Source organism: Geotrypetes seraphini, chromosome 1, assembly GCF_902459505.1.
Source record: "Geotrypetes seraphini chromosome 1, aGeoSer1.1, whole genome shotgun sequence".
Lineage (NCBI taxonomy): Eukaryota > Metazoa > Chordata > Amphibia > Gymnophiona > Dermophiidae > Geotrypetes > Geotrypetes seraphini.
Window position 1 is genome coordinate 68,179,077 of NC_047084.1, and position 21,618 is coordinate 68,200,694.

At 43.8% G+C, this 21,618-nt stretch overlaps 1 protein-coding gene across 1 annotated transcript in view; it reads right to left on the reverse strand.

Annotated features, from left to right (window-relative positions):
• Window positions 1-21,618, reverse strand: part of NIPBL (NIPBL cohesin loading factor) — a 1,354,860-nt gene that overhangs the window by 705,708 nt on the left and 627,534 nt on the right. Inside the window, 1 exon segment of the mRNA XM_033932779.1 lies at window positions 17,583-17,686. Coding sequence (XP_033788670.1) covers window positions 17,583-17,686 — 104 coding nt within the window.

The following is a 21,618-nucleotide window of genomic DNA, read 5'->3' on the forward strand; positions in this document are numbered from 1 at the left end:
TGACTACTGTAATATCCTCTACCTCCCATGCCCTACAACCATAACAAAACAACTACAAACTATCCAAAACACAGCACTAAGACTCATCTACTCATTAAAGAAACATGATCACATTACAGAAGCATATCTCCCAATCACACTGGCTTCCGATTCTAGCAAGAATACAATTTAAATTCTACTGCCTACTATTTAAGACTTTATACGGAGATAGTCCAAACTACCTGAATAACTGCCTCATCCACAACACCGCAACCAGACATAGGAAAACTCACATCCTATTCTCATACCCCCCAATTAAGGAGGTCAAACGGAAAAAACAATATGATGGCCTCCTGGCCACTCAAGCAGCCAAACTAGACAACCAAATCGCCAATCTACTGACGGCATTCCTCGACTACAAGACTTTTAGAAAAGAAATAAAGACCATACTCTTCAAGAAAACTCTGAAAAAAGAAATAATACCGCAAGTCTCAAACTCCACCTCTCACTAAAGCCAACTACCCCAAACAAATAACCTTACCCATTTCTTACTCTTTTTGAAAATGACCAATTTTTTTTTTTTTTTTTGTAAATTCTTGTTGTACCACTATCTTGGATAATTCTTTTGTAATCCGCCTTGAACTGCAAGGTAATGGCGGAATAAAAATCCCTAATGTAATGTAATGTAATGTAAATATATTCTATAAATTGAGAAGGGAGGAGAGAGAGAGAGAGCGCGAGAGTCCTGTACAGGTAACAGGTGAAGAGCCTACCCTGAAATTCCCTAATGTATTATTATTATTATTATTATTATTATTATTATTAGGTTCTTATATCCCGCCATACCCAGAGAGTTCTAGGCGGTTTACATTCGTTACATTAGGATCCGGTCTGAACCCGGATTTACAAAAATTTTATCGGAATTGCAGGTAGCGCGGAAGGAGTCACAGGTTTATCGTAGTTGGGTTAGAGGATAAAATGGAGGGAGTGGGAAATCAGAAGAGGGGGGGAGAGGGAGGTGGGGGTGGGGGGGGTTGGAGTGTATGCGGGGAGTAAGGACTAAGGGTCTTGTTCGCGGAAGAGGTGTGTTTTGAGAAGTTTTCTGAAGTCTAGGTAGGTCGGGGCCTCTAGCATCATTTGGGCTAGCCAAGGGTTCAGCTTGGCCGCCTGGAAGGCGAAAGTTTTGTCGATGAATCTTTTGAGCTGGCATGATTTTATGGAGGGGAAGGTAAACAACTGGATTCTGCGGGATTTCTTGTTGGTGCAATACATATTGAAATGTGGGGAGAGGTATTTTGGTGAGAGACCAAATACTGTCTTGTAACAGATGCAGGCGAACTTGAAGAGGACTCGGGAATCGAAGGGTAGCCAGTGCAGTTGGTGGTAGAAGGGGGTGATGTGTTCCCATTTGTTCAGGCCGAAAATGAGGCGGACAGCTGTGTTTTGAATCAGTTTTAGTCTTCTGGTGATTTTCTTTGTGGAGCTTAGGTAAATGATATTGCAGTAATCCAGTATGCTGAGGATAGAGGATTGAACTAATAGTCGAAATGCAGTGTCATCGAAATATTTCTTTATGGTACGGAGTTTCCAGAGTGCTGAAAGGCCTTTCTTGACAATGAGGTCGGTGTGGTTTTCTAGGGATAGATGTTTGTCAAGCGTGACTCCTAGTATTTTTAATGTTTGTTCGAGTGGGAAAACCAATCCTTTCACCTGGATTGTGGTGTCTTTGATTTTGTCTTTGGGGGTGGCTAGAAAGAATTTTGTTTTGTCTGGGTTGAGCTTTAGTTTGAAGGAGAGCATCCAGAGTTCTATCTGGCTGAGTATGCTAGTTATGTAGTTGAGAAGATCCTGGGATAGACTGGTTAGAGGGATGACAATTGTGATGTCATCTGCATAGATGAAGAATTTTAGCTTAAGTTTGTGAAGGAGGTTACTGAGGGAGGCGAGGTAGATATTGAACAGGGTGGGGGATAAGGGGGAGCCTTGTGGTACACCGCAGGAGTTCACCCAGCTGTAGGAGAAGTTGTCCTTTTTGTGTACCCTGTAGGATCTGTTTCGTAGGAACCCTTGGAACCAGCTGAGTACCCGGTCTGAGATTCCAATGTGGGCCAAGCATTCCAGGAGAATAGTGTGGTCAACTAGGTCAAACGCACTGCTTAGATCAAATTGTAAGATCAGGGCGCTGGTGCCCCGACTGAAGAGTATGTGCAGGTGGTCTAGTAAGGAGGCGATGATGGTCTCTGTGCTGTGGTCCGTGCGGAAGCCCGATTGATTGTCGCTTAGGATATTGAATTTTTCCAGGTATGCGGAGAGTTCTGCTTTTACTGCCCCTTCCGCGATTTTGGTGAATAGTGGTATGTTAGCTATTGGTCTGTAATTGGAAGGTGCGTTGGAAGAGTCCTTTATGCTTTTTATGATTGGGGTTATTAAGATATGTCCTTGTTCTGGAGGGAAGTAACTAAAGGCCTAAGATGGCTGAGAATGCTCTGACTAAAAACTGTCAAGCCTTTGCACAATCTATGCTTGCTGAAATCAGCAAGCCAAGAGAAAAAAAATGAGCGAGTGAAACGAAACTTATTCTTTTACATGGCAACTAGTGTCACATCTGCTGTAATGCCAGGGAAGTGGATCTGAGAAGGATGAGAACATGTCTTAACCAAGAATATAAAAATACATTATTTTGCAAGAATATCCTGTGATGGGCAGGCTTTTACTGGACGATGGCTTGAAGTTTCTGATGTGGTAGATTAAAGGGGCATATGCGGGAAAAGATAGATTTTCTGGTAAACAGGACATGCATATGGTGTGACACAGATTTTATGAACCAATTAATAACACTGCACAACAAAGTTTTTGCTTCCTGAACACTGCTGGGTGTTTCTTATAGAATTTTGGGTGCTGATCATGAATATTACATCAAAAATTACCCATCACGTACCATTTCAGAGAAATCTTCAATTTTGTCGTGATTTTTTCTTATATTTGGATGCAAACAATTTTTTCTCCCATAAGTGTCTTATCAACAACGGTTTGTGCCGCCTGGGTATGTCCATGCATAAAATCTAGCCAGGTTGGAAGCTGTTTTATGGAAGATGACATCCTGGGCATGTCTGGGCAGGTCTGAACGAGCTTGCGCTGTCTCACCATGCTATAATGGTGGCTTCCATACACCGATCCTGCTCATTTGGTTAATATAGATAGTCCGTGTGTGTATATAGTATCAGTATAGTAAAGTATAGTAGTATAGTAGCTGTAGCAATATAACAGTAAGTAAGCTTGATGCTATAGACGTTTTGGTGTCGGGCAATATGTCTCGTCGGTGTCGTAACAGCCGCGACACATTCTGCTATATCTGTGGGGAATATACACTTACGCCTCAGAGACGTTCGATGACTGCCCTTGTAAAGAAAGCCTATCATCTGTATTTTGGCTGCAAAATAGGTGATCAAGACAAGCAATGGGCGCCTCACATTTGCTGTGCGACATGTGCTGTTAGTCTGAGAGCCTGGCTCAGAGGTACTCGAAAGACGATGCCATTTGCTGTTCCGATGATATGGCGAGAACAGAAAGACCATGTGACGGACTGTTATTTCTGTTTGACTAATGTGTCTGGTTTCTCTGCCAAAAACAAGAAGTCAATTGAATATCCTAATCTGCCTTCAGCAATGAGACCCATGCCACATGATGACAGTCTTCCAGTTCCGAAACCACCAGAGGATTGGACCTTAGACGAACCAGATGAAGAAACTGCAGTGCAGGGTTCTAACAGTGACATTGACCCGGATTTTGAACCATCCTCATCAGGCGATCCACATCTGATAACACAGTCCGAATTGAACGATTTGGTCAGAGATTTGGGTCTGTCAAAAGCAAAAGCTGAGCTGCTAGGTTCGAGACTGCAGGAATGGTGTTTGCTATCACCAGGTACGAAAATTTCTGTGTTTCGAGACCGGCATCATGATATAACCAAATTTTTTGCACAAGTCGACAGTCTCTGTTTCTGTTGTGACATTGAAGGATTGTTCTCGGTCTTTGGTTGTGATCACAACCCGGAAGAGTGGCGTCTTTTCATTGATTCGTCAATGTTAAGCCTGAAAGCTGTTCTGTTGCACAATGGCAACGTTTATCCTTCAGTACCTGTTGGCTATGCAGCACATATGAAAGAAACATATGAGAATATGGAAATGTTACTAAAGTATGTCCAGTATACCAGGTATAACTGGAATATCTGTGGAGACCTCAAAGTCGTTGCTCTGTTACTAGGACTGCAGCTTGGCTATACAAAGTACTGCTGTTTCATCTGCGAATGGGACAGCCGAGACAGAGAGTCGCACTATTCTAGAAAGAACTGGCCACTCCGTAAAAAGTTAGTTCCAGGACAGAAAAATGTAGCACATGAATCGCTTGTTGACCCGACAAAGATATTTTTGCCTCCTCTTCACATTAAACTGGGACTCATGAAGAATTTTGTGAAAGCAATGAACAAGGAAGGGGAAGGTTTTCGTTATTTAAGACAGATGTTCCCAAGAATAACTGATGCCAAGATCAAAGAGGGTATTTTTGTTGGCCCCCAGATCAGACATGTTATGAGTGACAAGCGATTTGAAGATCTGTTAGTTGGGCCGGAAAAAATTGGCTGGAAAGCCTTGAAAGACGTTGTTGACAATTTTCTGGGCAATTACAGAGCCCCAAACTACATTCAGCTGGTAGACAAACTTCTCAAAGCATACAAGAGAATGAAGTGCAATATGTCACTCAAGATTCATTTCCTCCATTCACACTTGGACTTCTTCCCCGCAAATCTCGGTGCTGTGAGTGACGAGCACGGTGAAAGGTTTCATCAAGACATAGCTACGATGGAGAAACGATACCAGGGCAATTGGAATCCGTCAATGCTTGCCGACTATTGTTGGATGCTACAACGTGATGCACCAGACACTGAATATAAAAGAAACTCGGGAGCAAAACACTTTTAATTCTGTTTCATTTAGTCGCTTGTGCGAAACGTAAACTTGACTATATATTTTATTGTCAGTAAACATAAAAATGTCTATTTCTCATAGTTCTTACGTGATGCAGTAAAACCAAAACCATATTTGAGCATACCAAGTTGGTACCTGTCATAATCACCAAAAACTTTTCAGGAATCAAGACTTTTTTTTTTTTTTTTTTTATTATTTATTTATAATTTTATACATTATTCCCAAGCATAAACATCTTGTACAGTAAGATTGTTTTAAATACACATAAAGAAAAAGAAAACAAATTACAATACGATATAGAAGATATTAAATATCATAACATCTTCTCCTTATAAAGACAATCTCTAGTCCACAATAATTGGATCCTAGACTTCAATAGGGTGGATTAAAACAAAAAGATCATAAGATTAATCTTATACTTAAGAAAATCTAAATGGATGAAATCGCGGGGAGCTAATCATGTATTTCTGTTGTTACTTCTATTTTTTCACCTTTCTCAAGACGTTTCAATGCCACAAATTTGGTTAGGTGTGTCGGATCAAAGAAAACATATTTATCAGAACCATAATGAACAATACATTTACAAGGAAATCTAAGGAAAAATTTCCCTCCCACTGAAATTACACCAGATTTTAATAACAAAAACTGCTTTCTTCGTTTTTGAGTCTCTTTGGTAACATCAGAAAAAATTTGTACTTTCTGACCCAGGAACTCTTTAGTTCTATTTTTAAAGAACATTTTCATAATCCAGTTCTTGTCTGGCATCAATACAACTGTTACCAGTAATGTCGCAGGTTTAACTAATTCTTTCATTGAACTTTCCAGTAATGTAGTAATGTCCAATTTTGATTCCTGTTGTTGCTCGTTGATCAATTGCTGATCCAATTTTCTATCAGGCAGGTAAAATACTTGTGTAAATGGTGGAATTAATTCTTCTGAAACTGAGAAAATCTCCAAGAAGTATTTTTTTAACATTTCCCTAGGAGACATAGAAGGTATCCTGGGAAAGTTTAGGAACCGCAAATTATTGGCTCGTTGGCCATTTTCAATCATTTCCAGTTTCATCCTGATATTTGTACTATCTCTAATCATAGTTTCTTGTACTTGTTTGACCCCTACTATCTCATTTTTATTTTTGTCTGAGGTAGCTTTGACTATAGTCAATTCTGATTGCATTTGAGTCAATTCTTGTTCCTGCTTATCAACTTTCATTTCTAGTGCTTTAAGTTGTGGAGTCAGTGAATTTCCCAGTTTGACTACTAAGTCCCAGAGAGACTCCATTGTAATTTCAGTGGGTTTTTCAACCAAAAAGAAGGAAGTCTCACCTGCCATACTTGCAGTAATCAAGTCTTGTTGTGTCTCCCTTTCCTTTGATGTTCCAGCCGCAGTATCTCTCTCCAGACTTAAAAAGTCTTTTGATAGTTCTAATACATCGCTCAAAGGTGAACCAGCCTCCTGGGCTACCGGCACTGCCTCTATGGACGTGCCTTGTGCCTGCGGTGAGCTAGTATGCTGCGGTTGGGGGGGAGTATCTCTTTCTTCCGGGCTCAGCGTAACCTCTAGCCCCTGGATTCTGGCGGCGTCACCCCGTACCGCCAAGTCCTGCGGGCGATTCCCCGAAGTTGCAGGCTCCCTCTGAAGCCGCGTCAATAGGCGCTCAATAGTGAGAGGAGGAGGAATTACAGAACGCCGCGAGGCTCCGGCGGCACTTCTCCCTCTCCTCTTAGGCATGAGGAAATCTTCAGAGCAAGCTGAATATCCAGACAAGGTAAATTATAATATCTACCGAACGCTCAGGAGACGCTCCGAAATTCAACCACTCGCGGCCATCTTGGATCCCTCTCCTTTCGGGCATCTCAGGAATCAAGACTTAACCAAAAAATTGTTGTGCAGTGTAAACTGATGAATGTAATGACGTTTGTAAATGACCAATAAAAACTAACAATATGATATGTGCCAACGTGGCCTCAAGCTGTCAAGAATTGTATAAGAGACAGCCTTTGTGATTGTGAAAGCAGAACAGACATCAGAGGATCCTCAGGCCTGAAGATCACATTCTGTTACTCTATATGCTGAATGATTTATTCTTGTAAGCTGTTACTGATTTGTTAATAAATATACTTATTGATTGATACCAGTATATAGAGTGTGAGGTCTCTATCTCGGGGTAGGCCTAGACAGCTGGCAACCTCATTTTGTGACCCCGACGTGGTTATGCTGTTTCTGTGGTCTCAGGCCACACCTGAGCTATTGCTACAAAGGTACCTGCTCTTCTGTGATCACATTGCATCATTTTGTAAGTATTTTTTCTTTCTTATGTTGTTAGTAAAGGCCTTATTAGTTTTATTTTTAGACTCAGTTTGTTAATCGTACAATTTGTTGTTGGATATATTGTTTATTTCTCCCATGTTGCCTGCTCCTGCAGTCTCCCACCCAGCCTCAGTTCCTGTGCTACATGATTGCATTGATACCATTGTACTGGACCCATCCCCTTATTTTCATGCTTCTCCACTTTTGTTGCTAGCGTCTCAGTCCTCCCGTTTGTACCACTCTCTGCCACTGTCAACTGTCCCTTTGCTCTCCCCAGCGCATACTCCTAACCCTAACCCTATCTCTCTACCTCCCGTTGCACACCAGGTGCAATGGCAGGCAGATCGCACTCTTACAACACATACTGGTCGTTACTCTCCTGTCACGTGGGCCACTATCTCTCAGGCATTAGATGATATCTGTGAAACTATTCAACAGCAATGCACCCCGTCCCCCACCTTCACCCACTTTACAGGAAAATTTGGTTAAGCAGTGCTCCTGTCTCGGGAACCCACATCTTGAACAGGCATGCCCGCTATGTCTGATTTCTCCCGCTACTCTTGCTGACATTAGGAATCCCCACTGTCTTATACTTCTCTGGCTGCCAATGCTAGCCATGATTATTTGTCTTGTGCCCCTAGCCCTAGCTTTCTTTCTCTTGCCTGTTCCCTCCTGATTCCATCTGCCGTTGGTTTTTCACCAGTCTTCTGTTAAGCCGTTACTTAGATAATCCTGTTTTGCTGTTCCTCATTCTGCCCCCATATTTCCTACCATTGTTGAGCAGAAAGTATACACTTCTTCTCTGCATTGTGCTTTGTGTTACCTAGCCCCTAATGATGTCACAATACTGCTTGTTTATGACGTTGCTTTCACTGACATACCATCTTACCTTGCCCAGCTTTCTTTATTTACGCTTGATATGTTGTCTTCCTGGATTTTATTAGTGTAAGTGGTATTATCATGTGTGGCCACTATTTTGTATGGGTTTTGGCTTATTAGTTCTGTTTTTATGGGTTCATTTCTTCGCTACTGACAAGAGGGGTCTTCTGGCCTTGGTACAGCTCCGAGTCTGCGTTTTATTGTATTATTTTCAGCTTGTCATGCTGCCTGATGGCTTCCTTTGTTCTTCTGTTTATGCTGCTTGCTTTACATTTTAGCTGTCGCTTGTGTACTGGCCTGTGTAATATATGGCACTTTATGGGAAAGCGAAAGCATTGCTCTCGTGGTTTTTGTTTCCTGTTCTTTTGTGGTCACGAACCAGAGGAAAAAAAAAACCAAAACTGGGGGGGGGGTGAGGGGGATGAGATTGAATGAGACTGAAAGAGGAAGTATCTATTTTAACTGCGTTTCAATGTTACCATAGGCTTTCATTAAACAATTATTTATTTCATATAAGTTAGCTGGATTATAAAAGATTGTTTTCTGAGAAAGAGGGAACAAAATTTACAGAAAGGATTTGGATCACTGTTGTTTTTATATATAAAGACAAAGAGTATTGGAAAGAAGGGATAAGAAACAAATACCGGAAGTCAATAGAAAGTGTTATGTTAGATTGGCAATGAAGGGAATATATAAGCAGATTATTGAAGTTCATAGAAAGATAGAGTACGTAGATAGGAAGGATTTGTGTACGTAGATAGGAAGGATTCGTGACAAGTGATTATGTCTAACCAAATAACTAACAGGCATTAAATATGATAACTGGCAATGTAAAAATAAACGCACCCTTTGTCTTTCTAGGTTTGGGATTTTTAATATGGGCGTTTCCCATCACCTCACTTTTTCCCATTACTAACGATTATTTGTTTTCTAGAGTTAGGAAAAAAAACAATGCACTTTAAGAGAACACCTAATGATTTTTATGAGTATTCTAAATAAAAAAAAAAAGAAATAAAAAATTATACAAGAGGGGCGCTACCTTAATACTTGCTAGCAATTAATTTCTGTCTGTTTTCCAGCACATGAGTTATTATTTGTTGTATTATGTCATATGTCAATTTCAGTGTTTTTGGAAATACGAGTGGATTTCCATTTATGAGCGCTCACTATAATTACCAATATAAAGAAAGAAAACTTATTTTTTCACTACTCACCACAACGATTTCAAACCTTATTCTTTGTCTGTGATCTAAGTTTAAGAAATGAGTTATGCTTCCTCTTCTTTTTTTTTTTCCGTTACACAAATATACATATCTACTTCATGGTTGATGTGTCTGTGTTTAGGGACACTGGGAAATGTAGAAACATAGAAACATAGAAAATTGACGGCAGAAAAGGGCCTTAGCCCATCAAGTCTGCCCACACCAATGACCCACTCCCTAACGTTTATTCCCCTAGAGATCCCACGTGAATATCCCATTTTCTCTTAAAATCTGACACGTTGCTGGTCTCAATCACCTGCTGAGGTAGCTCGTTCCAATGATCGATTACCCTTTCGGTGAAGAAGTACTTCCTGGTATCACCGTAAAATTTCCCTCCCCTGACTTTCAGCGAGTGCCCTCTTGTAACCGAGGGCCCTGTAAGACAGAAGATAGCATCTTTGACCTCTATACGTCCCGTAATATACTTAAAGGTCTCAATCATGTCTCCCCTCTCTCTCCGTTCTTCCAGGGAGTACATCCGCAGTTTTTTCAGCCTTTCTTCGTACGTGAGTTCCCTGAGCCCCAAGACCATCCTGGTAGCCATTCGCTGAACCGACTCCATTCTCAACACATCTTTCCGGTAGTGCGGTCTCCAGAATTGAACACAATACTCCAGATGAGGTCTCACCATGGATCTGTACAATGGCATTATGACTTCAGGTTTTCTGCTGACAAAACCCCTACGGATGCAGCCCATCATTTGTCTAGCCTTGGACGAAGCCATCTCCACCTGATTGGCAGCCTTCATATCATCACTAATGATCACTCCTAAATCACGTTCTGCCTTGGTCCTGGACAAGGTTTCACCATTTAGTGTGTAAGTTCTGTGTGGATTTTTTTTACCTAGGTGCATCACTTTACATTTTTTAGCATTGAAGCTTAGCTGCCAAGTTGATGACCACTGTTCCAGCTGCCGTAGGTCCTGCGTCATAATGTCAGGCACACTGCTTTTACCTACTATGTTGCATAGTTTGGCGTCATCGGCAAACAGTGATACTTTTCCTCTAAGCCCTTGGGTAATATCTCCTATGAATAAATTGAATAGAATCGGCCCTAAGACGGAGCCCTGTGGTACTCCACTTGTCACTGCTGATGTTTTGGAGGGGGTACCGTTTACCATCACCCTTTGAAGCCTACCGCTTAGCCAATCCCTAATCCATGTAGTGAGTGTATCCCCTAATCCCATAGATTTTAGTTTGTTTAACAGCCTGCGGTGTGGGACGCTGTCAAAAGCTTTGCTGAAGTCCAAATAAATCACATCCAGGGACTCCCCGGCATCCAGATGACTAGTCACCCAGTCAAAGAAGTCAATCAGATTAGATTGGCAGGACCTTCCCCTGGTAAATCCGTGTTGGTGTGGATCACGTAGATTTTCTTCTTCTAGTATTTGGTCGAGTTCCTGTTTGATCAGTGTTTCCATGAGTTTGCACACTATGGATGCGAGACTCACCGGTCTGTAATTTTCTGTTTCTGTTCTGCAGCCCTTTTTGTGGAGTGGAATTACGTTAGCTGTTTTCCAGTCCAGGGGTACTCTTCCCGTGCGCATGGAAAGATTGAAGAGCACGGATAGTGGTTCAGCTAAAACTTCACACAGCTCTCTGAGCACCCTGGGGTGTAGATTGTCTGGTCCCATGGCTTTGTCTACTTTGAGTCTTGAAAGTTCGTAGTAGACGCTACTGGGTGTAAACTCAAAATCTTTGAATAGGTCTTTTTGACTGTCTCTTATCTGTAGTTGCGGACCAGCTCCCGGTGCTTCACAGGTGAATACTGAGCAGAAGTATTCGTTTAGTAGTTCTGCCTTGGTAGAATCAGATTCCGCGTAGTTTCCATCTGACTGCCTAAGGCGCTCTATCCCATCCTTGTTTCTCTTCCTGTTGCTAATGTACCTGAAGAAGGATTTATCCCCTTTTTTAATGTTTCGTGCTAGATCTTCTTCTGTTCGTAGTTTGGCCTCCCTGACTGCTTTTTTGACAGCTTTCGATCTGACCAGATAGTCTTCCCTTGCCTCCCTCTTCCCAAGATGTTTGTAGGTGATAAATGCTTCTTGTTTCTTTTTAATGAGGTCCGAAATTTCCTTGTTGAACCATTGTGGTCTTTTGTTTCTCCGGCGTTTGCTTACTGTATTAATGTAGCGGTTAGTTGCTTCGTTCAGGATGGATTTCAGATTTAACCACATAGTTTCCGGATTGTCAGTTTCTGCATGGTTTTGCAGCTCTTGATGGACAAAGTCTCTCATGTGGTCAAAGTCTGCGCCCCTAAAGTTGAGGACCCTCGTTGCTGTGTTTGATTTAGAGAAGCCTTTCCTGAGGTTGAGCCATACCATGTTGTGGTCACTGGAGGCCAGCGTGTCTCCTACTGATACCTCTGAGACACTGTCTCCATTGGTGAGTACCAGGTCCAGTATTGTCTGTTCCCTTGTGGGCTCTAATACCATTTGTTTGAGTTGTGCACCCTTAATGGAGGTTAATATTCTTCTGCTACCACTCGTAATCGCGGAGAGTGGTATGCATCTGGCATATTGAAGTCCCCTAACAGTACTGTGTCACCACGCAAAGTGATGTTCTCTATGTCTTCAATCAATTCCTTGTCTTTTTCTTCCTGTTGTCTTGGGGGTCTGTATACCACACCGAGGTAAAGGCATTTTTCATTCCCTCTGGCCAGGTTTACCCAAAGTGATTCCCCTGTGTATCTAACCTCTGTGAGTCTGGTAGTTTTTATATTATCCTTAGTGTATAGTGCTACCCTCCCCCCCCCCTCCTAACTTGTAGTGCTCTATTTATTTAACTTGAAATTATCAGCAGCTATTTTATTTTTGTTTTTTTCATTATTCATGTCTCTACAATAACTGGAACATATTGCATAGGGTTCTTATGATCCACTCCTATCCCAAATGGTAATATTAATTAATGTTGTGCTAACATACCGAACTGAGAATAACTTCTGCTTTTTATTTCTTAAGTCCCAAGCCAAGTTTCTGAGTGTTTCAACAGAGAAACATATTCTATAATGTTAACCCATTAAAGGTTGTTCACTTCTTGTTAGAAAAATTATTTGTCTAGCTTTAAGCAATGTGTATTGTTCTGTTTTTGTTTTTCCTTAATGAAATATATTATGAGCTAAACAACCATTTATGTCTATGACTTTGCTAGATTCCCCTTTACATTTTATTTTATTTTTTATTTTTATTATTTTCACTTTAATATGATTTAATATAGCCTATGTGTTATTATGTTTGAATTTGTAGCAGTACCATTCTTTTTATTTAGGTCAGATTCCTTGCTATGTTTTGATATTTTTACATCATATGCCACTGTAGCTATAATTCCTTTAGGTTGTCAGATATACTTCAGATATACTTATTTGATTTGAAGCACATAAATTTTAATTTCTGTTTTTTAGTGATACTACTTAGGCATAGCTGGAAACAAACTAAGCAATATATATATATATATATACTAGTCTTTAAGCACGTTACATTAACGGGTGCTAGAACATATGTGTGTGTGTCTGTCTTTCTTTCTTTCTCTCTCTCTCCTTAGCCGCTTTCTTTCTTTCTGCCTTTCTTTTTCCTTGGCTGTCCATAACCACCCCTTGCCTGCTCCCCCTGTCCATTTTCCCTTCCTTTTACCTCCACTGTGTCCACCACCACCCCTTCACTGCTCTCCTTATGCAGCAGCAGCCCTTCTCCCTTTGTTTTACCTCCCCCCTGTCCAGCAGCACCTGTTTCCTTCTCCCCCTGTCCAATATTAGTCCTCCGTTCCTTTTTCTTCACCTACCCTGTCCATCAGCATCTCTTTCCTTCTCCACCTGTCCAGCAGTAGGCATCCCTTCCTTTTTTATCCTCCCTCCTCCTTCTTATCCCTATGATACTCTTACCTTGCTCTGCCCCTGATCAGAGGTTCCCGACAGCCGCCCATTGGAAAAGTTCCCACTGCCACATCCCGCACCCCTCCTGACGCGGCTCCCGCTGTCCTTTCTGTCTGTCTCTGTCCCTGGCCCCCTTTGCCTGTCTGTCTTTCTGTGTATCTCCCTGCCCCTGTGTCTTTCTTCTTTTCTTTCTGTCTCATGTTGGGCATGATAAAGAAAGGAATCTCGAGTAGATCGGAGAAAGTTATAATGCCGCTTTATAGGGCAATGGTCAGACCCCACTTGGAATACTGTGTCCAACATTGGTCTCCCTACTTAAAGAAGGATATAAAACTGCTGGAGAGGGTGCAGAGACGAGCAACTAAACTAGTGAAGGGTATGGAGAAACTGGAATATGAGGATCGACTTAAAACACTGGGATTGTTCTCCCTTGAGAAAAGGAGACTGCGTGGGGATATGATCGAGACCTTCAAAATACTGAAAGGAATCGACAAAATAGAGCAGAGAAGATTATTTACATTGTCCAATTTGACACGGACAAGAGGACATGAAATGAAGCTAAGGGGGGGCAAGTTCAGGACTAATATCAGGAAGTTCTGCTTCACACAGAGAGTGGTTGACATCTGGAATACTCTCCCAGGGGAGATTATTGCGGAATCGACAGTCCTAGGCTTCAAAAGCAAACTAGATGCATATCTCCTTGAGAGAGGCATATAAAGATATGGTTGGCTATAAAATAAGCCAGGTGTATACTTAGCAGGGCCTCCGCGTGTGCGGATCGCGGACTTGATGGACCGAAGGTCTGATCCGGAGATGGCGCTTCTTATGTTCTCCCTTCCTCCCTCTGTCTGTCTGTCCAAAGCAGCATTCCATCCCCCTCCATTTACCTCCCCCCACACCAGTTCCTTGTGCAGCAGCATTAGCGTTTCCTCTACCCCCCCTTTCCCTTCCCGTGGTCCGGACTACAAAGGTGGTGATTCCAGCAGCGCTTGCATCAGTCTCCACACGCTGCTTCAGGCCCTTCTACTGCCCTGATTTACTCTGGCAGGTCCCTGATGACATCATCAGAGACGCGGCACAGCAAATCAGGGCAGTAGAAGGGCCCGAAGCAGCGTGTGAAGACTGATGCACACACTGCTGGAATTGCCATTCGGGCCCGCGGGAAGAGAAGGGGGTGGGCGGCAAAGGAGGAACGGAGATCGGCGGCGGCAGGAGGAACGGAGATCGTCGTCTGGCTGCGAACCGGCTTGTGGAGGCGATATGCTGGTGACGTATTAGCGCGCATGCGCACTCCTTCGGCCACAGACCTACAGCGCACAGAACACGCAAATAGGAGTGCACATGCGCAGCTAGCTCTTTATTATATTAGATTTCATATATTTATTTCTTGTTGATTGTGATTCGCTTCAGTAAGACAACTACCATATCAGATGACGCTGTTTGTTACATGAGAATCTTTTGAATGAAATGTTTCCGATATTACAGTTGCAATTCTGCTATTAGTGACTTATTTGCACACCTATGGACTAATGCTAGTTACTAAAGATATTTGAGATATCTTTGCTGAGGATTTTCCACTCGTATGAGATCCAGATGATGGATGAGCCCCACTAGAAGGACCTTGTTACCAGAGAAGGAATATGATGAGTGCCTAGAAACCCTAAAGACTTACCAGTAAAGACTTATTGACTGTTGCTACTAATGACTGGATTATCTTTATGGCTTTGAATTTCTACAGCTTCATTTTTGCCTCCCCACAATCATCGACTTGTTGATTTGCATTTTAACCCTTTTTATGGACTTATGCAGTATTAGTATATATATATATATATATATATTTTTTTTTAATAACAGGCTAATTACTAGATTCATGTGTTCTGCTCAATTGTGACTTTTATGCATTTTCATCCTGTTTTGACTCCCGTAATTGCGCCTTAATTATTTCCCATTTCAATTGGATTCTCTCCATCTCCTTTCTTGCTGCTAGAGCTGAGGTGAAGTGCAGTGAAGACGCAAGGATGACTTAAACCCATTCACTTCTTCTGATCCTAAGAAGTGCACTACAGACTATGATAACAAGAACTGATGTGGTTACCTGGATTTCCAATTTGGCCTATGAGCATAACCTGATAACGTTTGGACCCAGCCGAGTTTGCACTGATCCCAGCTATTTTGGAAGGGCATAGAGATAATCTAACTTGTTAATTTATCCTTTTATTCCTTTTTGATATAGTATACTCATAACAGGATGAAGCCATAAAAGCAAAGTATCTTTAGATGTTTAATCACATATATTTTCCACCTATGGCATATGTTTTGCGAGATTTATTTATTGTAATAATTATTTGATTTCTCATGATTTCTGAGTCATACTGTAACGATTGTCCTAGTAGTTTAACTTGGGTTGGATTAGTCATTTGTCCTTTTAATACTTTATCAAGCTCAATTTCAAGTCTTTGGGCCCTATGCCTGTACTCCGTGATCAACACCAGCATGACCTTCGACAACATCTTGACCTTGCGGTTTCAAACCCTTCTCAGGGTTCGAAGAGGGGGATGAGAAGGGAGGAGAGAGAGAGAGCGCGAGAGTCCTGTACAGGTAACAGGTGAAGAGCCTACCCTGAAATCCCCTAACGTATTAGGCCAATAAACACAATTAAAGGCCTAAGATGGCTGAGAATGCTCTGACTAAAAACTGTCAAGCCTTTAAACTGTCAAGCTGAAATCAGCAAGCCAAGAGAAAAAAAATGAGCGAGTGAAACGAAACTTATTATTTTACATGGCAACTGGTGTCACATCTGCTGTAATGCCAGGGAAGTGGATCTGAGAAGGATGAGAACATGTCTTAACCAAGAATATAAAAATACATTATTTTGCAAGAATATCCTGTGATGGACAGGCTTTTACTGGACGATGGCTTGAAGTTGCTGATGTGGTAGATTAAAGGGGAATATGCAGGAAAAGATAGATTTTCTGGTAAACAGGACATGCATATGGTGTGACACAGATATTATGAACCAATTAATAAACTGATGAATGTAATGACGTTTGTAAGTGACCAATAAAAACTAACAATATGATATGTGCCAACGTGGCCTCAAGCTGTCAAGAATTGTATAAGAGACAGCCTTTGTGATTGTGAAAGCAGAACAGACATCAGAGGATCCTCAGGCCTGAAGATCACATTCTGTTACTCTATATGCTGAATGATTTATTCTTGTAAGCTGTTACTGATTTGTTAATAAATATGCTTATTGATTGATACCAGTATATAGAGTGTGAGGTCTCTATCTCGGGGTAGGCCTAGACAGCTGGCAACCTCAAAATACTCATATCCCCCATTCTCTCAAAACATAGAACATTTCATCATGAGATATATTTGCATGCACTGCTTCCATTTTATGCAAATAGATTTCATGCATATTCATTGGGGAATTCCTGAAAACCCAATTGGATTGCGGCCCTTGTTGCCCACCCCTGGTCTAGAATGTCTTACAAATTGCACTGGAAAAATATTTTTAGAGCATATACATCTATCGTCACACTGCCCCAAAGCGCATAAGGATTTAAAGGGCTTCAGGGCTTTTTCCACACAGCAGATGCTAGCGCAGCTTTGTAAAAGAGGAGGAAAATTTCACAGTTTAATTAGGAGATATACATTCATTTAGTACAGGGGTGCACAACTTTGGCCCTTGTCAGGCCTGGTTTTCCCAAATGAATATGCATGAGATCAATATGCATACAATGGAAGTAGTGCAGGCAAATAGATCTCAGGCAAATTCACTGGGGAAATCCTGAAAACCCGACTGGATTCGGCCCTCCAGGGCTGGAATTGTACACCCCTGATTTAGTAGGTAGTATGAAAACTGAAGAACCCTTTAGATTAAAAAAAATTACATCATTTTAGCATGATTACATTATTGTTAGGAAGTGAAATAACAGACATAGTACTCACACAGGTTGAATTATTGTCAAATTCCACTTAAGACAAGTAACACAGATAAATCAAAAATGTTCAAATTATTAGTAGTAATCATGCTGTTAGCAACAATCTCAGTAAAGTAACTGGTAAGCCATCAATCAGAAGTAACTAATCTATTTTTGCAAGCTTTCATGAAAATCTGTGATACTAGTTTGCATGGTTAAAATATAAACCACGTCTCACTGTATATAGCTTTAATTGCAATTACCCCACCACATACATACAAAGAATTTCATGCTATCCTTTGAATATTTCTAAAATAGCAAAGTTCAGCATCAAAATATTTATTCAATAACTGTTCTTTCAAGCATTATCCACATACCTTGTCCATAATGCCCATTGCTTTAATTTTTGCTGATTCACTACCCAATTCATTAAGCTGATGCTTTCCCAACAACAATTCTTGAGGAATTTCATCATCATCACCTATAAGATAGTGAGTTACATTATTTTATATTTTACAAGGCACTTCACAATCTTTAACAAAATATTTGTAGCATGTGCAGAATATTCCATAATGCATCTCTAGGCTTAAAAGTTAAATTTTCTAAAGAAAAATAGTTTCATGCAAAACATTTTCTTGTGCTGGGCCTCTCAACCTTTTCTGCATCTTTTTCTACAATTAGAGGTTGTATGGTCAGGTCCTAGGCACAGCAAGCACCAACTGTATTAGTCACAGAAATGGTTTTGCTGCACCTAGTATTTTTTGCTCCCATAAGACACACTTTTTCCCCCACCCAAAAGTGGGTGGAAAGCTTGATGCGATTTATGTAGCAAAGGTACAAAAAAAATTTATCCCCCCCCCATACCGTTTAAAAACACCCCTCCAGCCGCCGCACCTTTTTAAAACACCCCACCCGCTGCGCTGCCACATGCCCGCTGCACCTTTTTAAAACACTCCGCCCATGCACCGCCACATGCCTGCCACACCTTTTTAAAACATCCCACCTGCTGCGCCGCCACATGCCTGCAACATCTTTGTTAAACACCCCTCCTGCACGCCCACTGCCACCGCACTTTTTTAAAACCCCAAACCCGCTGTTGCAAATAACCTGGTGGTCCAGCGTGATCTCTCCCTCGCTAGCTGTCTCCTATTTCCTAGCCAGTGGCGCGGAGGTCAGGAGCAAAGCTTTCCGCGCTCCCGCATTGCTTTCTGCATGGCTGTGATCGGTTCTTATGGAGCGAAAATTAAGGTACTTCATAAAATCACTGGGGGTTTTAAGTGACTTCAGGGGAAACATAGCCAAAGTGAAATTGAATAGTTCAATTGGTTTTTTTTTAATTTAAAAAAAAGAAATCCAACCAGGTGTTCAAGCCTAAAATGGCCAAAGAAGCCGCAGCAAAAAGAAAGGACGGACAACGAAAAATACTAAAACAAAACTACCGTATTTTCACGCATATAACGCGCGCGTTATACACGATTTTTACAAACCGTGCATAACCTGGCACGTTATACGTGTGAGCGCGTTGTACAAAATTTTTTTTACATAGTTCCCCCCCCCCCCGACGTCCGATTCACCCCCCCCGCAGGACCGCTCGCCCCCCACCCCGAATGACCGCTCGCACGCACCCGCACCCCCACCCCGAAGGACTGCTCGCACGCACTCCCACCCGCACCCCCACCCTGAAGAACCGCTCGCACCCCCACAGCCTCCCGACCCCCCCCCCCATCATGTAGAAGCTCCCACCGGTGTCCTGCTGCTTCCTCTTGGCGGTCCCGGACCTTCTGTGAGCCCAGCGCCTGCGCTGCTTCCTCTTGTGGCGGTCCCGCCCTTTCTCTGACGTCAAGCCCTCTTGCCCCGCCGACTCCCCGACTCCCCAACAATATCGGGCCAAGAGGGAGCCCAAGCCCTCCTGGCTCTGGCGACCCCCCCCCCCCCCCGCTAGTTGTTCGGGCCAGGAGGGAGCCCAAGTCCTCCTGGCCCTGGCGACCCCCCCACCCGCTAGTTGTTCAGGCCAGGAGGGAGCTCAAACCCTCCTGGCCACGGCGACCCCCTACCCCCACCCCGCACTACATTACGGGCAGGAGGGATCCCTGGCCCTCCTGCCCTCAACGCAAACCCCCCTCCCCCCAACGACCGCCCCCCCCCAAAGAACCTCCGACCGCCCCCCCAGCCGACCCGCGACCCCCCTGGCCGACCCCCACCCTCTTCCCCGTACCTTTGTGTAGTTGGCCGGACAGACGGGAGCCAAACCCGCCTGTCCGGCAGGCAGCCAATGACGGAATGAGGCCGGATTGGCCCATCCGTCCCAAAGCTCCGCCTACTGGTGGGGCCTAAGGTGCCTGGGCCAATCAGAATAGGCCCGGGAGCCTTAGGTCCCTCCTAGGGGTGGGGCCTTAGGCACATGGGCCCAACCCGACCTTGTGCCCAAGGGCCCGCCCCCAGGAGGGACCTAAGGCTCCCGGGCCTATTCTGATTGGCCTAGGCACCTTAGGCCCCACCAGTAGGCGGAGCTTTGGGACGGATGGGCCAATCCGGCCTCATTCCGTCGTTGGCTGCCTGCCGGACAGGCGGGTTTGGCTTTGGCTCCCGTCTGTCCGGCCAACTACACAAAGGTACGGAGAAGGGGGGGTGGGGGTGTCGTGGGGGGTCGGCCAGGGGGGTCGCGGGTCGGCTGGGGGGGCGGTCGGAGGTTCTTTGGGGGGGCGGTCGTTGAGGGGGGGGGTTTGCGTCGAGGGCAGGAGGGCCTGGGATCCCTCCTGCCCGTAATGTAGTGTGGAGTGGGGGTAGGGGGGTCGCCGTGGCCAGGAGGGCTTGGGCTCCCTCCTGGCCCGATATTGTCGGGGAGTTGGGGAGTCGGGGGGGGGGGGGCAAGAGGGCTTGAGCTCCCTCTTGCCCCGATCGTGTCGGGGTGCCGCGGTTGGCTGGGGCAAGAGGGCTTGAGCTCCCTCTTGCCCCGATCGTGTCGGGGAGTCGGCGGGGCAAGAGGGCTTGACGTCAGAAAAAGGGCGGGACCGCCTGAAGAGGAAGCAGCGTAGGCGCAGGGCTCACAGAAGGGCCGGGACCGCCAAGAGGAAGCAGCAGGACACCGGTAGGAGCTTCTACATGATGGGGGGGGGCGGGAGGCTGTGGGGGTGCGAGCGGTCCTTCAGGGTGGGGGTGCATGCGAGCGGTCCTTCAGGGTGGGGGTGCATGCGAGCAGTCCTTCGGGGTGGGGGTGCGCGCGGTCCTGCGGGGGGGGTGTATCGGACGTCGGGGGGGCATCAGGCTTTCAGGATGGGGACAGGACTTCAAGAGGGAGAGGAGAGTCGGGGCGGGGCGAAAGGAGAGTCGGGGTGACCAGAGGAGAGTCGGGGCGGGCGAAAAGAGAGCCGGGCGGCGACGGGAGAGTCGGGCAGCATGCGCGGTATACAAAAATTTTTATACATATATTTTGGTTTCCCGCGCACTATACCTGTGAGCGCGTTTTACATGGGAGCGCTTTATCTACGTGAAAATACGGTAAATAGGATAATAAAATGAAGGGAAAAAAATGTAAACAATCTTTCATTTTGTTATATCTCCTCAGGAGATCGATGCGATGAATGCCACGAAGAGGATCAATGATGTTTCGAAGTAGAAGATCGATGCTTTGAAGAAGAACATTGACGAGAAGATCTGGAACATCGATGTGAAGAACAATGATTGGAAGGTGAACATCATCGAGAAGAGGAATGATGATGCTTCAGAGGAGATGATCGATGCTCCACTGTACAGATGACACTGGTACTTTTAGGCCTCGCAACGCTATGCTCAAGCTGGGCTGGTACTGAGGTACTATATGGTATTTTTTTCTTCTTTGGTTCCCGTCTCATTTAATTCACACAAAATCTCTAATTCAAGGAGTTCTCATAAATATAAACTTGGCTTTCCCACAATTAAAGGAATAAAAACTATGGCCAATTTTTGTCGATCATTTTCTTTTTTATTCGTAAAAGTTTGGAATGATCTGGCACAAATGGTGCAACAGGTTGCCTTGGTTTGGGTGACCTCAGCAAGGAAGCGCACCTTGAAGGTGAGACAACCTGTGAAGCTGGGGAGCGGTGGCATCATTGTTTGGTCTGCATTGACTGAGTCGATACTGTAGAGACCTGTGACGCTTGTTGGGAAGCGGATGGCCTCTTAGCTGGCTTCCCCAATGGCGAAATGTCCTGCAATGCTGATGTTTTCAACGTCAAAGGCTGTGAAGACCTGGCACTGCCCCTGCTCGCGCTGAAGAACTGTTCCCGACAGAAAAAAAGGGCGTAAAAGAATTATTTAATGAATAAATAAAAAAGGTGTTACAGAAGAAAGCCACCAGTAGCAAAAACCGTAACTACCATTGAAGAAGCCAACCCCATGGATGGAAGTGGCCTTTGACAGAAAAGTTCTCTTTCT